This window comes from Ovis canadensis, chromosome 1 (genome assembly GCF_042477335.2).
Source record: "Ovis canadensis isolate MfBH-ARS-UI-01 breed Bighorn chromosome 1, ARS-UI_OviCan_v2, whole genome shotgun sequence".
NCBI lineage: Eukaryota > Metazoa > Chordata > Mammalia > Artiodactyla > Bovidae > Ovis > Ovis canadensis.
In genome coordinates this window covers 253,838,532-253,854,213 of record NC_091245.1, presented here as the reverse complement: position 1 = coordinate 253,854,213, position 15,682 = coordinate 253,838,532, and the positions used below count along the sequence as shown (strand labels likewise).

Below are 15,682 nucleotides of genomic sequence, written 5' to 3'. Positions count from 1 at the left end.
ACTCATCTTTCTTTTTCATGGATCTATTTTTCACTTTGCTGGAGTATATCCTCCAGGAATTCTTTTAGAAAGCATGCATAATGTAATTTATAAGGCGATTGATGTCTAGAATGACTATTTTTCCTTTCTAGAGGGGTCCATTTTGATTTTCAACTCCCTGTTGAATTTTTTTTTTTTTAATTCCAAATGATGGTATTTGTAGATATCCCAGATCTCTACTTTTGTTTCAGGTAGTATATGCCCTCAAAATCTGTGCATACATGAATTATAATATTACCTGAATGTCTTCTCGGTTCAGGCCTTGCCATTCCCACTCTAGTCAAACCCATGCCATTTGCATCTGTTTTGTTGACTGCAGTTCTGGGTGGGATTCACTCCCTCTGAGTGAAGGTCAGTCTTTATCCCTCCTCCCAAAGAAACTGGGGAAACTGCCTCAGTCCCCTCACTGGTCCTCAGCTGTAGATCTTATTTTCTTAACCCCTTCATTTATTATTAATATCCAAACCAAAGAACTATAGGATGTCAGAACTTAAAGGACCTGAAGACCCAGGAGCCCTGCTCTGCTGTCACACGTGAGGAGACCCAGGCTCTTATGTGTGGGGTACGGGCTGTGGGGACATGGTCACTTTCTCAGGCTTGATCCCACAGTGTCTGCCTGGGATGTGAATTCCTGGGGTCCTGCCTGGGATGTGGATTCCTGGGGGTCCTGCCTGGGATGTGGATTCCTGGGGGTCCTGCCTGGGATGTGGATTCCTGGGGGTCCTGCCTGGGATGTGGATTCCTGGGGGTCCTGCCTGGGATGTGGATTCCTGGGGGTCCTGCCTGGGATGTGGATTCCTGGGGGTCCTGCCTGGGATGTGGATTCCTGGGGGTCCTGCCTGGGATGTGGATTCCTGGGGGTCCTGCCTAGCTTGTGCTCTGGCTTTCCTGGCCGTCCACACACTGGCAACTCCTACGTCTGTATCTCTTGCCCCTTTTCTGCTTTTCTGACTTAAGTCTCCAAATGCCTGTTTGAAGTCTCACATACATGTCTGAGAGGTTCTGAAGTGTGTCAGAAACTAAGCGCCCCCTAACCCTGTTATTCACCATCTTCCCCCATTTAGGATATGATACCACCATTCATTTGGCTCAGCCCCCAAACAGCCAGCAGCCTCAATGCTCTTCTCTTTCACCCCCGCATCCTCATGTTTCCCTCCAGAACACCCTGCCCCTGTTGGCTCTGTCCTAGATAGTGGCCTGAATCTGGCCACTTCTCACAGCAGCCACCTCACCCCACCTTCAGTCCAGCTCTCCGTCTTGTCTTGATGGATTACTGCATAACTGCCTACCTAGTGCCCCCGCTTCTACTCTTGGTCTGGATTTCCACAACCAGGGTAAACTTTTCAAATGTCCTATAGATCATCTCTCTCTGTTGCCCAGTCTCTGCAGTGAATGAAGTCAGCCTTACCCAGATGCAGCAGTCCCACCCACCCTTGACCTGCCCCACCTCCCCCCATCTTCCACTCAGCAGTCCCTCCACTTCCCCAGTTCAGCCAGCCTGCCTTTGCACACCTCCACCCCACCATGTTCCCTCAGCCCGGAATGCTCTTGCCATTGGCCACATGGCTCCCCCACCCCCATCATTTAGTCACTGCTCAAAAGCTTCTCCTAAAGGAGGAGAGATGCCATCTTTCCCTATCCAAAATGACACCAACTTCCACCAGATACCTCCAACTGGCGCTACTGTTCCTAGTATATACCCATCTTTACTAGAAATTACAGCATCCATTCATTTGTTTATCTGTCTTCCTATTAGATTGTAAGTCACATGAGGGCAAGGATTTTGTCCCATTCCCCTGTATGCGTAGTGCCTAGAACACTGCCAGGCACACAGTAGATGCTCAGATATTTCTTGAATAAATGAATGAATGAAAGTGAATAGACTTCACATTCATTAATTCACTCAGCTACTGTTGAGTGCTGTTTATGCCAGGCTCCGAGTAGATGGGTGACACACGAACCAGGTCCCTGCCTCTGGGAACTGACAGTCCAGCTAGGGGCCTTTTAAATGGGCAGTGAGAACAGAGCCATGAAGAGCCTCTATGGGGGTGGAGAATCAGGGCTGAGGCAGCAGTATTCTGTGAATCAGTATCAGCTCACCAAGGCAAGAGGAGCAGGGAGGAGGAATGGCTGGGGAAAGGAGCCCCAGGAGAGGATAGATACTCACAGCAGACGCTCCTAAGGGACTTCTTTGTGTCAGCACTGCTCTAATGGCCTTAGTATATTAACTCAGGACAACCCTGACCAGCCCCATTTTAGGAATAGGAGGCAGAAGTGAATTTGTACAGGGTCGCACTCTGGGAATGAGGAGCCAGACTCAGCCCAGAATTGGGCTTCAGAATCTGTAACCAACTGCTGCACAGCCTCCAGGAGAGGCGAGGTGTGTGGTCAGAGGTAGAGAGCTGGGGGAATGGGGAGGGATGGCAGGCAGCAAAAGTTTGCAAGCCGCTGAAGGGTTTAAATTTCACAACCTCCATGGGCCTGGAGCCTGTCGGGCTTGCAGGTCTAAAGAGAGCCTCCCCGTCAGCTGTGGCTGTGACCTCTGAAACTATCAGGGAGAACCTTTATCTCTGAAGAATAGGCTTATGGAGCGGGGGTTGGGGACGGTGAGGGGAAGAGCGTTTGGGGAGATGGTCCCCTCAGCCTCTGTCTCCTCAGCTGCCTCAGTTCCCAGATCCCAGGAGGCCTGCAGCAGCCTCATCCTTGGCGACAAAGGCCCTGGTTCTCAGGGGGCTGCCCTGTCCCCTGGTCCCCTGTACACAGGGCTGGGGACCCTTTCTCACCCGGGAAGGCCTCTTTGGGCTTCCCGCAGGCTGGTCCGAGGCCTCTCCTTCCAAGGGGCTGCCAAGTAGAGGCATTGTGTTCATTTTACAAATGAAGAAACAAGGACTCAGAGAGTCAGTGACTTCCCCATAAACTCAGCTTATAAGGGCTGCTGAGGGCTCCAGGCCCAGATCTGGGGACTCCTGAGGAGTTCTGCCACAGAGGTGATCACTGACTTCATGAGGCTTTTTATTCAGACAGAGAATTAAGGCCCAGGGAGCCTTAATGGGGTAGAGTCAGTGGGTCCACAAATAAGTCAGTCAGGGCCTCACACTGAGGTGCCTGAGGCCCTGCTGGTTCCTGACAGCACAGCCCGGGGCCTCGAGGAGACAGCTCCATGAAGCCACCCCGAGGGGGCGCGGCTGTAGCCTGGGGGTCTGCAGGCCCCAGGGGCTCCCAGACGGATGGTTCCAGCCCCTGAGTGGCCTCCTCCCACCACAGTTCTGGACACGGCCGGACAGGAGGAGTTCAGCGCCATGCGGGAGCAGTACATGCGCACGGGGGACGGCTTCCTCATCGTCTTCTCGGTCACGGACAAGGCCAGCTTCGAGCACGTGGACCGCTTCCACCAGCTCATCCTGCGCGTCAAGGACAGGTGAGGGCTGGGACACCCCATGCCTGGCTCAGGGTAGGCTCTGTCTATCTCTCTCAGGTCTTCAGCTGAAAGCTGAGGTTCAAGGAGCAGAGCTGAATTCAGCCCTTGGTTCCTCCAGCTCCCACCAGCTCCCACCCTAGTCCTTTCTACATGGCAGAGGGGTCGACATGCATCCACGGCCTCGAGGGGCTGGCTCCCTCCCATCTTGCCTAAACTGTCCCCACTGATGACTCAAGCAACCATAAATAACATCTGTTTTTCAGCTCCAATTTAACCAAATTTTATTACAGCCAAAGGAAAAGTGAATTTTCTCTCCAGTGTACATTGTAATTGGTTAAATCACATTTGACTGTGAGATTTATAAGCCTCTAATTAAAGGCTTGGGCTTAACAGATGGCTCAATGGTAAAGAATCCGCCTGCCACTGCAGGAGATTCAGGTTCAATCCCTGGATCAGGAAGATCCCCTGGAGGAGGAAATGGCAATCCATTCTAGTATTCTTGCCTGGGAAGTCTCCTGGACAAGGGAGCCTAGCAGGCTACAGTCCATGGGGTTACATAAGAGTCAGTCAGACACGACTTAGCAACTAAACAATAGCAACAGTTAAAGGCTCATGTTTTCCTTAGCATAATGTGGAGTAGTTAAGTAATTTGAAATTTTTGTAAGTCCAACTGAGGTTAGTATAAAAACAAAAGGATAAACTAATAGGAGTTTTGAACAAATCTCAGTAAATTTGAAAAGTCCAGTTAACACCTATCTTAAAGGCAAAGTGTTAGTAACTTTTCAAGATAAAGATGCTTACATACATGTACACATACATACACATAAAGTTCTAAGAGATAAATGTGGGTTAAACCCTTGACTATAGGAATCTCTAAAGAGAAAACATAAATGACACAGATGTGGGAAGATATTCAACTTTCTTGCTAATCAAAGAAGTGCAAGAAAGCAGGATAAAGTACCATTTTTTACCCATCAAATTACAACTTCTTAATGAAAATACTCACTGCTGACAAAGATGCTGTGAGATGGGCATTTCATTGACTTTGGGACAGGAGTGTGGCCACACGTATCCTTCGGAAACTTTCAGGCAGACATGCCTCCAGATCCCTTCCTGACTCTCCTGGGAGCCATCCTGATTCTGTAGCTGCCATTGTTGAGGGGCAGCTGTGTGCCCACCCCTGGCCCTGGTACTTTTCACAAGTCATTGCTGATGTCCACAGCATGATGGCCTGCATAGGCGTGTGTCATGGTGCCTGGGAGATGGGAGGAAGTGGGCCCAGGAACCCAGCCACTGGCCCAGACAGTGTAAAGCCACAGGGTTCCCAGGAGGGTCCCCACTCACCTTGCAACAGGCATGAGGCTTCAAACCAAGGCAGCGAGCAGCCCACAGGCCCTTCTTCCATCCCTGGAGATGTGGAAGGAAAGGCTCTGAAGTCAGCCTCAGGCCCATAGGGAGGTGCTGTGTGCTGGGTCAGGCCTGAGGCGAGGGTGCCCCTCCTTCACCAGGGAAAGCTCACAAGCTGCTGTTCCTTTTTTCCCCAGGGAGTCATTCCCGATGATCCTCGTGGCCAACAAGGTCGATCTGATGCATTTGAGGAAAATCACCAGGGAGCAAGGAAAAGAAATGGCGACCAAACACAATGTAGGTGGGGTGTGTGTGTGTGTGTGTGTGTGTGTGTGTGTGTGTGTGTGTGTTGGACTCGGGGGCTCAGGGGATGTCAGTGTCAGCTCACTCCTGCAGTCCCGGTGTGGGAATGGCACACAGACCTCCTAGGTCATGGGCTGGATTCCATAGAGATGGGGCATGTGCAGTGTGGGATATTTTGTGAAAGAAGATGCCAACCTAGAGAGAAAGCATGTCCTTGTCAGTCAGTAGAGGCCCTGCTCTGGGGAGGGCCCTGGCCCTGATGCGGCAGGTTCATCACTGGGCCATGCAAAGAGTTGGCTTCTGTCTCTGAGCCAGCACCTGACTGTGCTCGGAATTGTCAGATCAGCCACCTTCACTGAGCCCAGCTTGTGCCAGGCGTTTTGTTGGGGGAGCATCTACTCCCGGCTGCCACACATGGAGGTAGGTGCTACTGTCTTCATCTTGGAAGTGATCACACCCAGGTTGGCCCAGCCCACAGTGCATGTCGTAGACTTGGGTTTTTTTCCTATTCCTTGTGATGCCCCTTTACCCACTGGATGGTGGGGTCACTGGGCTTCTTCCCACCCGTCCCCTGCATTGGCCCAGCCGTGTCCTGGCCTCACTAGTCAGTTATGTAGACATCCACCTAGCCTCCCGGGAGGTCTACAGAATTATTGCTTCCCTCTGCCCAGTGCGTCTAGCTCTGCGAGTAGAGGAAAGGGTTGACTGTGGGTTAGTTTTGCTTATCTCTGCCTTCTGTGTTCATTCACATATTCATTCAACCGTCCTGTGTCCTGGGATACAAAACTCCATGCTTCAGGTGTTGACTTCTAGTGACAGAAGACAGTCAATAAACAAAGCAGAGAATTCCCTGGTGGTCCAGTGGCTAAGACTCCAAGTTCCCAATGCAGGGGGCCTGGGTTCCATCCCTGGTTAGGGAACTAGATTCCACATGCTGCAACTAAGATTCAGCCAGTGCAGCCAAATAAATAAATAATTTTTTTAAACCCAGCTTTTTAAAAAATAAGTAAACGAAGTAAATTAGAGTGTGCCCAAAGGTAACATGCTGTGGGGGAAGGTAAGTTAGGGAGAGAGGGAGGGAACGTGGAGTGCGGGGGTGGGGCACACTTTTACAAATAGGTGATCAGGGATAGCCTTGCTAGATGGTGCATGTCAGCCAGGACTGACTGGAGATGAGGGAGTAGGTTCTCTGGATATCTGGGGAAAGAATGTCCCAGCAGAGGGATAATCCAGCAGTCCAAAGACCCTGCTGTGGGAGTTTGAGGAACAGCAGGGAGGTGAAAGGAGGCCAGAGAAGAAGGAACAGGAGGGGTGAGTCACAGGAGGTGAGGTCAGAGCAAGGCGGGTACAGTGGGGTAAGGCATTAAGGGCTTTTACTCAGAGTGAGGGGGAGACCACTGGCGGGTTCTGAGTGAGGAGAGACATGGCCTGACTCCTGGCTGAACAAGGGAATTCCAAACTACTCTCAAACCTTTGACTGTGCGGATCACAACAAACTGTGGAAAATTCTCAGAGAGATGGGAAATCTAGACCACCTTACCTGGCTCCTGAGAAACCTGTATACAGTTCAAGAAGCAACAGTTAGAACCAGACATGGAACTCTAGATTTCCAAGTGAAATATCAATAACCTCAGATACGCAGATGACACAACCCTAAAGGCAGAAAGCGAAGAGGAACTAAAGAGCCTCTTGATGAGGGTGAAAGAGGAGAGTGAAAAGCTGGCTTAAAACTCAACATTCAAAAACAAAGATCATGGCATCTGGTCCCATCACTTCATGGCAAATAGATGGGGAAACAGTGGAAACAGTGACAGATTTTCTTTTTGGGGTGTCCACAGTGTCCAAAATCACTGTGGACAGTGGCTGCAGCCATGAAATTAAAAGACGCTCCTTGGATGGAAAGCTATGACAAACCTAGACAGTGTGTTAAAAAGCAGAGATCACTTTGCCAACAAAGTTCTGTATAGTCAAAGCCATGGCTTTTCCAGTAGTCATGTATGGATGTGAGAGTTACACCATAAAGAAGGATGAGTGCCAAAGAATTGATGCTTTTGAATGGTGCTGGAGAAGACTATTGAGAGTCCCTTGGACAGCAAGATCAAACCAACCAATCCTAAAGGAAGTCAACCTTGAATATTTATTGGAAGGACTGATGCCAAAGCTGAACTTCCAATACTCTGGCCACCTGATGCGAAAAGCCAACTCATTTGAAAAGACCCTGATGCTGGGAAAGATTGAAGGCAGAAGTCGAAGGGGGTGATAGAGGACGAGATGGTTGGATGACATCACTGACCCAATGGACATGAGTTTGAGCAAACTCTAGGAGATAGTGAAGGATAGGGAGGCCTGGTGTGCTGCAGCTCATGGGCGTGGCAAAGAGTCGGACACAACTTAGCGGCTGAACAACAACGACAAATACCAAATCATTATGTTGTACACCTGAAATTAGCGTTATATGTCAATCATACCTCAATTTTATGTGTACATATATAGTTATATGTTTATATACATGGAAAAAGAAAAAAGTGCCTTGAAACCCAAGAGGAAAAAAGTCATGAAACCCCTGTAGGTAGGGCAAGAGTCCTGGGGTTGAGGTTGGGGACAGTTCAGTGCCATGCATGTGGGGAGATGAGCAGAAGCAGAAAAAGCAACAGAGTGGTCGGTGATGTGTGAGGACCAGAGTGAGGTCTTGAGAGCCAAGAAAAGGACATGCCTCAAAGAAGAGGGAGTGATCGACCAAAACAGGTGTGCTCAGAAGTCTCCAGGTGAGCACTGAACTGACTGCTGGGTTTAGAATTAGATTCAGACCTCAGAAAGCACCCACCTCTCTACCAGCCAACATCCTGAACAGAGAGAGGCCAGGAGCGATACCCATCCCATAGACTCAGGCTCCACACAGTGAGCTGATGCTGAGGACTTTCACAGACCCCTTCTGGGTGGGTGGGTAAGGATGGAGGGGAAAGGGGCAGTGCAGGGGTAGCAGCAGCCCAATTCTTCAGGTAACAGAGAATGAGACACAGGGTCTGGTAAGGCATCCCCCACTTACCCCCACTGGAGCCCAGGTCTCCAGTGTCTCAGCTAATGTTGCTTTTACAGCAAATGCTGCAACTTCATTTATCATTAGACCACATGACCTTGTTAATGCCTGTCCTAATTTTCGAACTCATAAGGCAAATTCCTCTTGAGCTGACCAAGGCAGGTCACCCCCACACAATGTAAGAAGGTGGCATTTCCTGGCGATTTCAGTGGAGCCAAACAGTATTACCATTTGTTGCATAATTTTCCCTAGTTAAAGTGTTATTACTATGAAATCTTAGAATTCTAAGAACCCAGATAATGCACATCAGTGTTTCTGCAGAGGCCAAATCCCCCAGAAAAAAAGGTGGCAGTGTCTGGAGACCGGGGATATTACAGCTGGCGTGTTTGTGAGGGGGTAGGCAGGCAGCAGAGGTCTGGCCCTAGGAACCTGGGACATGCAAGCTGGCAGGATTACAGGATGCAAAGAGGCTCCAGGTAGGTCCCTGACCCCTGGATGTCCACAGGGGAGAACGCTGTTCTGCCCTCAAAAGATCGACTAGGACTCCAGCTCCCGGGACCTACTGGGGTGCCTACCGTGCTTAGAAGAGGCTCTGTAGTGGACCTCAGCACCCCTACCTGTCCACGTCAGGCCAGGCAGGAACTGGAAGGTGTTCCCAGTCCAGATCTTGACTCTCCGCTGGCTGCTGTGTGGCCTTGGGCAAATACATCACCACTATGAGCTCAGTCTCCCCAGCTGCAAAACGGAGATAGCTGATTTGCTTACCTCAGTGGGTTAACGTGAGGATTAGCAAGGTCGGGGACATTGAGACCTGGGAGGCCAAACAGCCCACAGTCACCTCAGTGAGGAGCCTACAACCTAATCGCCTTCAGTGGAAGGCAGCTTCCTCTCAGAGTTATCAGAGGCTCAAATATTTGTTGAATGGAAGTTTGGAAATTTTGAAGGTCTGAGCCCTGGCCTTTGTGCTCTGCTCTTTGTGTCTGGATCAATAGAGCAAGACCCCTGCTCAAAGCCACAGCAACGTGTGAACATCTGATCTGTGATGATCGTCGGTGGGAAGGTGCTTTTTGATGTGTTCTGGGCAATCATTTACAACCTGCTCCTTCTCTAAGATGACGACTTACCCTATCCCCGCGTTTAACCTATCGGTCATTTTTATTTTCTTCACTGTGTTTTTTTCCAATGTGTTAATAGTGAAATGTCTTAATTTTGTAATCAGGAAAAAATTGCAAAAAATACCAGAGTTCTTCAGTCTAATCACGATTGGCTTGCCTGCATCTCATCTAGGAAGGCCAGTGCATGCTGTCTGGAGCCCACACTCTCTCCACTTGTTAGGAAAGTGGGGGTGTGCCTCCTGCTTTTATGGGGTCCCTATGAAAGGAGGAGTCTCTGTCCTGACTTCATGGAAGCTTTATTTTCCTCGCTGTGCCAGCCCAAGGCTTGGGGTAGCATGGACCTACGAGGTCCCTTCAACCACGTCTCCTAGTTACTGCCACCCTCCAGCTGGCTGGTGACTCCTCAGTCCTAAACATGCAGACACGAGCCTTCTGTAAACATACTGAGCTCTGGGCTCACAGATGCACACAAGAGAGAGCTGGGCCAGGCAGGCTGCTGGAGACCAGAAGGGATGCCCAGACCACCAGAATCACCAGGGTGCAGAGTCCTGCCCAGGGCCATCCCCTTTCCCACCCACATGCCCTCGGGAGGACCCGGGAAGGAGGGCAGGATCCTCCAGGGCACAGAAAGAGAGCTCGGGGAGGAAAGTGAATAGAATCACAACATACGTCAGTATAAGAAATGAAACAGTTTTTAGTCTTCAAGTGTATGAAAAGGTCTTTTTCATTCTATTTTTAGGGGGCTCCAAAATATCTCTGAACCAAGAACAAAGAGAGAGTCAGAAAAGCCGTCAGGAAAACTTGCCAACTTTGAAGAGTGAGAAACCAGAGATAACTAATGAGAACCTACTGTACCGCACAGGGAACTCTACTCAGTGCCCTGTCATGACCTAAATGGGAAGGAAATCCCAAAACAGAGGGGCTGTATGTAAACATATAGCCGATTCACTGTGCTGTACAGCAGACACTAACATTGTGAAGTGACTGTACTCCAATAAAAATTAATTAAAAAAATAAAATCCACACAGCTTCTAAATAAAGCAATAGTAAGTAAATAAAGAGTGAGAAGCCACCCAAGGCTTGAGATTGTAGGTGCCAGGGGGCTCTGCAGGGTTCCTCGGGGACTCTGAGAATTTTGCATTTTTTAGAGAAAAGGGCTTTGTGTATCTCAGTGACTTTGCTTTGCCTTCCAGATTCCGTACATAGAAACCAGTGCCAAGGACCCACCTCTCAACGTCGACAAAGCCTTCCACGACCTGGTTAGAGTAATTAGGTGAGTGAGGCTTGCCACCCGGAAGCAGGGCACCTTGTCCAAGGTGGTCTGGGCTCTTCTGGGCCTTGTTCTGGGTTTCTTATGCCTCTGTCCATCTCTCTCTGTCCTCCCCACCCACCTGTGCCTTCCCCTACTCCCTATGGATGGAGCCACAAGCAAACAAAGTGATCTCCTGCCCAAGGTACCAGTGCAGCCTCCTCCCTGGATCTCCTCCATCCTACAGCTCAGACTCCCCTTGGGCAGTGCCTCCATCCTCTCCGCCACCCCCCCCAATCCCAGGCTCTCCCGACACCAAAGCTGCCAACTCAGTAAAAAGTAGGCCCTCCCCTCTTCCCTGATGTCAGAGCACCCCTTCACCTTTTAGCTGAACGACCAGCATCCGATTCCTAGGCTGCAGTCACAGAGGCTTTGCGCACATGTCTTCTCACCAGTCCCCACACACTGGTGGTCTGTGAGGATTGTCAGAAACCCCAGCCATGGTCTCTTGTACATTCTTTTGCATAGTTAGGTGTAAAGCTTCTGGCTGTCTCATCATCTTCTATCTTTCCTGTTTCCAAAGTCCTCAACCTGCAGAGACACCTAATCAGTGGTTTGCAGACGACGTGCATTTAGCCTGTTGTCTTGTGCTGGGGACCTCTAGGGCTGGCACAGAGTTGTGGAATCACATGCAGGCTGTAACCGTGCGCTTCCTGACCTGCCATCTCTCAGCCCCCGACCCCCAATGCGTGCACACCCTCATACTCATGCACACACACCCAAAAACCTCCTTTTCTGATTATTCCCCAGCATGGACTGTGGTTGGCAGCCTTCACCTTATGCTTTAGCTGGGAGTCTTGCACTCATGAAATTATTTTCTCATGGGTGTTTGCCTGGTGTTAGGAGATGCTACCACACCAGGAGGGGGTGATGTCTTAGTTATGGACCTCCTAGTTCCAAGGACAGGTTTTAGACATAGGAAAAAACGAGCAGGACTTCCCTGGTGGTCTAGTGGTTAATACTTAACCTTCCAATGCAAGGAGCAAGGGTTTGATTCCTGGTCAGGGAGCTAAGATTCCCAGGTCTCTCGGCCAAAAAACCAAAACGTAAGCCAGAAACAATATTGTAACAAATTCAATAAAGAATTTTTAAATGGTCCACATTAAAAAAAATCTTAAAAAAATAAAATATGAAGCACAGACGTAGAAGCAACACTGTATGGCATATAACAGCTTGATATTATATGTGATGGAAATAAATGCAGCCGGAGTATGTTATCAGGAAATCTCACCAGTAGGAGACAGGTTTTGCTCTGCCCTCTCTCCCTTCCCACTTTCCCTGCCTTAGAGATGCTTTCCAGGCCAGGCCTTCTTCCTCCAGCGTCCAGGACCAGGATGTCCCCTCCCTACCCCTCTTCCCCGACCCCTCCCCATCCAGAACCAGAGCTGACCTCCCAGTCACAGGCCCAGGAGCAAGGGAGGAGAAGGCAGGGAGAAGCAAAGGCCCTTTGTAACATGGCTTTTCTGTCCTTCCTTCTCTCAAAAGGCAGCAGATTCCAGAAAAAAGCCAGAAGAAGAAGAAGAAAACCAAATGGCGGGGAGACCGGGCCACGGGCACCCACAAACTGCAGTGTGTGATATTGTGATGGCCCGAGGCCCTGGGCACAGTGACCGGGAACTGGCCAGCCCTCGGGACCCTCCACTGCCTAACTGCATCGAAGACCATTCTAACCATGACCCTTGGCCCGAGGACTTGCACAGGAAGGGAGAGAGGGAGGGTGGGCAGGGAGGAGGTACAGTCTGGCTTTCCTGGAGGGGCACAGGTGGCCCGGTGTCTCACCAGAGACGAGGAGGCAGCGGTGAGCAAAGCAGCGTCCGAGCCCCTGTGTTGACGCAGTCCGGTCCCTTCCTCTCTCAGTGGCTATGTTGTTTCTCTGAACTCCATAGTGTGGGTTTGATGTGGGAGGGTTTCTCCACGTACAAAAACAAGCCATGATCAAGCTCCCCCCAACCCCACCCCTAGTCCACAGTGTCTGAGCCTGGGTGTCTTTTGTAGATTTTTAAATTATTTTAGGGACTATTATTTTATTAAAGGGGTCTGTACCCACTGCCTGCTGAAGTTTCAAGTCTTCAGCAGACCTCTCCGATATCATGTCTGGAATATTGTGGGTTTCTTTTTAACTGAATTTTCCCAGCCGTGCCAAAGCTCAACTCATTATGAAAGTAGAGTGACCGAGAGACTGGGAAGTTCACAGGGACCCTGGCTGGAGGTTCAAGAGAAACAGACCCCACTCACAGCCTGTAAACTGGAGAGAAGAGAGATGTGTTTACCCAGAAGGCTTTACTGTGGTTCAGGATACAGATATTATGAAACAAAATTTTATTTTGCTGAGGAGAGGGGCTGGCACATCAGTTTTTAAAGGGCTTAGCCTTAACCTGGAGATGTATAAATTAAGCAAGCTGACTGGCATTGTGAAAGTGTTCGTTTCTTTTTCACATGTTGTGGGTTAAGTTCTGTGTTCTTTGCAGCAGCTGTGAGAGAGCATTCTCCCGTCACCTGCGCTGTCTGGTGCCTCTGATACATACAAACACACTGAGCAGGTGTGAATGGTCTCCACGCTGAAGTCGTCTAACATGGACTCCATCTGGAAAATTCTAGTTTGTGCTAAGTCTTCACCAAAAATGATCCAATACTGTTCTTACTAAAATAGCACCAAGACCTGAAGCCATTTTCCCTTTGAGTCAACTGACTCACTTCTTCAGTCCAATAAATGAGCAAAAACCCCTTGAAGTATTTGCAAACTTAGTATTACAGGTTGCCTTTCTGGCACAAACTTTTATTAACCTCTTGGATCTTTACTATAATTGGAAGAGAAAGAAAGGTCGGGGTGGTGACATGGCTCCCCTACACCTGTTTCTACAAGGGGCCAGCCCCCAGCTCCTTGACAATGCCCACCTGCCTCTCAGGTGCTGCTGGTATGAGCCAGATGGGGTGGGGTGGGGTGGGGCAGGGTGGAGGGGCAGCAGGAGCCGCAGCACACCCCCGAGAGAGAGTCAGAAGACGAGGCAGTCGGCCAGTGACCTTATTTTCTATCTGTTACAAATCAGGCCACCAAGCAAACTAGAACATCCCTAGCAGGTGGCCTGGCCATCACTTGGAGAAAGAAACTCTGGAGCAAGTGAACACCCAGCTGGACATGGAGACACCTGGATTCTTCTTTAGTTTTGAAAGTATGCTATGGTCCTGACAACGAGGTCACCAGCAACGTGGGGGAAGGGGTGGGGGCACAGCCAAAGAGTGACTCTGCTGCCGAACGAAATAACTTGTTGGAAAATTAGCCTTCGTGATTTGTCTAAATGGCCCTTTTTTTCTGAGTCGGAAAGGAAAGATAACAAAGAACATTCAGCTCAGGCATTCAGATCTTCCCAAGACCCTGTAATGTTAGTGGGCCTTGTAAACACCGACAGGACAAGGCCCTTTCCAACTGCCATGCTCCTCTGGGCCACATCCAGCAGCCCAGGTACAGCTGGGTGGCAGCCGTAAACTGAAGATGAGGAAAAGGCAAGACAGGGAAGAAGGAAGGAGGGAGGTGCGGTGATGGAGAGAGTGGTGGAGCGGGCCAGGAAACCTTGCTCGCAGGGCAGCATCTGCTGTGAAACGTCCCCAGGCATGGGCCACCACCAGCACCCTTAACCACTGCGGAGCCTGCAGTTCCCCAGTGGCACTGGGGAGTCTTGTTGGAAGCAGACCAGTTGACTTAGAATGAAGCCCTTAGCTTTGAATGTAACCAGACAAGGGGATTCCAGCTGCTTCTGGGCCCTCCCCCAACTAGGCAGTGCCATCTACCCCAGCCCCATCTTCCAGGGCATCTCTCCTGCACTCAGCACATAACCCATGATGCTGAAGGCAGAAACTGGGTAAACGATGGCCTTCAGCATCCTCCCTGTCGAGTTAATAGTCCACCTTCATTTCCCATGACCTCATTTCCCCCACAGCTGTGACGGGTAAATAACACGTTTGAAAGACGGTTCTCTGCATTTTAGAGAACTGTGGGCCCTTGGGGCAGTGACGGCTTCCACCTAGGCCTGAGTTACAGTGTACCCAGGGGTACCCCCAGCACGTGGGCACCTGGCAGGGTCGGTTTGGAAAACCAGTAGCCATGCTCCTCCCTGAGTGCAGAGCCCAATGAGGCTTGTGTCTTTGGTGACACTCTGGTGTTCCTACTGGTTTTTAATTTGAATTGTGCTACCATCATGCCCCCTGGAGCACACCATTCCTGAAATCCCTTCACCCCCTGCCTTTGTCACTGTGCGCTCACAGATTTCCTTCTGACATCCTGCCCCTCCCCTCACTGAGAGGGCTCCTTTTCCCCCCTTAGAGGGCCAGCAATCCGAGCCATCCTCCCCACCTCCACGCCTGGGGTGATAGCCACTGACTGCCCCTCACAGGGGACACTGGATGGCTTCAGTTAGGACTTTGTGTGCCCCACCCCCCCCCCATCTTCTTGTGGAGAGTGCCTGTGAGCCTAGTGTGGCCTGTCTCCCATCCCCAGGAGACAAGACCTACTAACACAAGGCAGCTCTGACCCCTCAGAGGCCCCTCAGACGTGTTACAGTCAATCCAGAGCCAGAGACAGGTCCCCTCCCTTTGCAGCCCCCATTGGAGTAGGGATTCCACGTCGGGTTTACTTAGAATGAAAGACACTTGAATTGCTGAGCGCCCATGAGCGCCCAGCTTCTGTCACACAGTGTTAGCCATTGTCTACGCTAGTGGCCGTTGTCGTGAAACGAATGATGCCTGGAGATCTCGATGATGCTTGAGCCTTTTGTGTAACTTTTATTAAGTCTTTGTGTATCCCAACTCATTAATAAAGAAAAGCAGAGGAACTCTTGTCTGTCTGGTTTCCTCTTACTCAAATATTCCTAAAGTTACGACGAGAATATTGTTTGTGGTCAGTGTCCGGCCCAAAATGACACCCTCTTGCAGAGCAAATCTAACGCGAGGAGGAAACCACAGGTGGCTATGAGTGATGTCCCCATCCTGCGTGGAGCCCGAGGATGAAGGCAGGTGAGCACTCGTTTAGAGGCACAGCCTCCTGATGTCCAACGGCCCTGCATTCGGGCTCTGCCTCTGACTTTTATATGTCTTTGAGTAAGTTACCTGCTTTAACCTTT

The 15,682-nt window shown here is 50.2% G+C and overlaps 1 protein-coding gene and 1 long non-coding RNA gene across 6 annotated transcripts in view; one reads left to right on the top strand and one right to left on the bottom strand.

The window, feature by feature from the left end:
- Positions 1-15,394, top strand: part of MRAS (muscle RAS oncogene homolog) — a 67,815-nt gene extending 52,421 nt beyond the window's left edge. For 4 of the 5 annotated variants that reach the window (XM_069564569.1, XM_069564549.1, XM_069564530.1 and 1 more), the window contains 4 exons: positions 3,304-3,457; positions 5,002-5,101; positions 10,453-10,532; positions 12,054-15,394. In XM_069564569.1, coding sequence (XP_069420670.1) covers positions 3,304-3,457; positions 5,002-5,101; positions 10,453-10,532; positions 12,054-12,153 — 434 coding nt within the window. In that variant the 3' untranslated portion in view covers positions 12,154-15,394. Of the gene's footprint in view, positions 1-3,303; positions 3,458-5,001; positions 5,102-10,452; positions 10,537-12,053 lie in introns of those variants that run through there. The other variant, XM_069564578.1, reaches the window with a different exon arrangement.
- On the bottom strand, positions 3,352-8,849 carry LOC138426012 (uncharacterized). Its single transcript, XR_011251484.1, has 3 exons — positions 8,762-8,849; positions 4,802-4,864; positions 3,352-3,440 (listed from the first exon to the last, which is right to left on the bottom strand). It is a non-coding gene; the product is annotated as an uncharacterized lncRNA (long non-coding RNA).
- Positions 15,395-15,682: the final 288 nt, after the last annotated feature.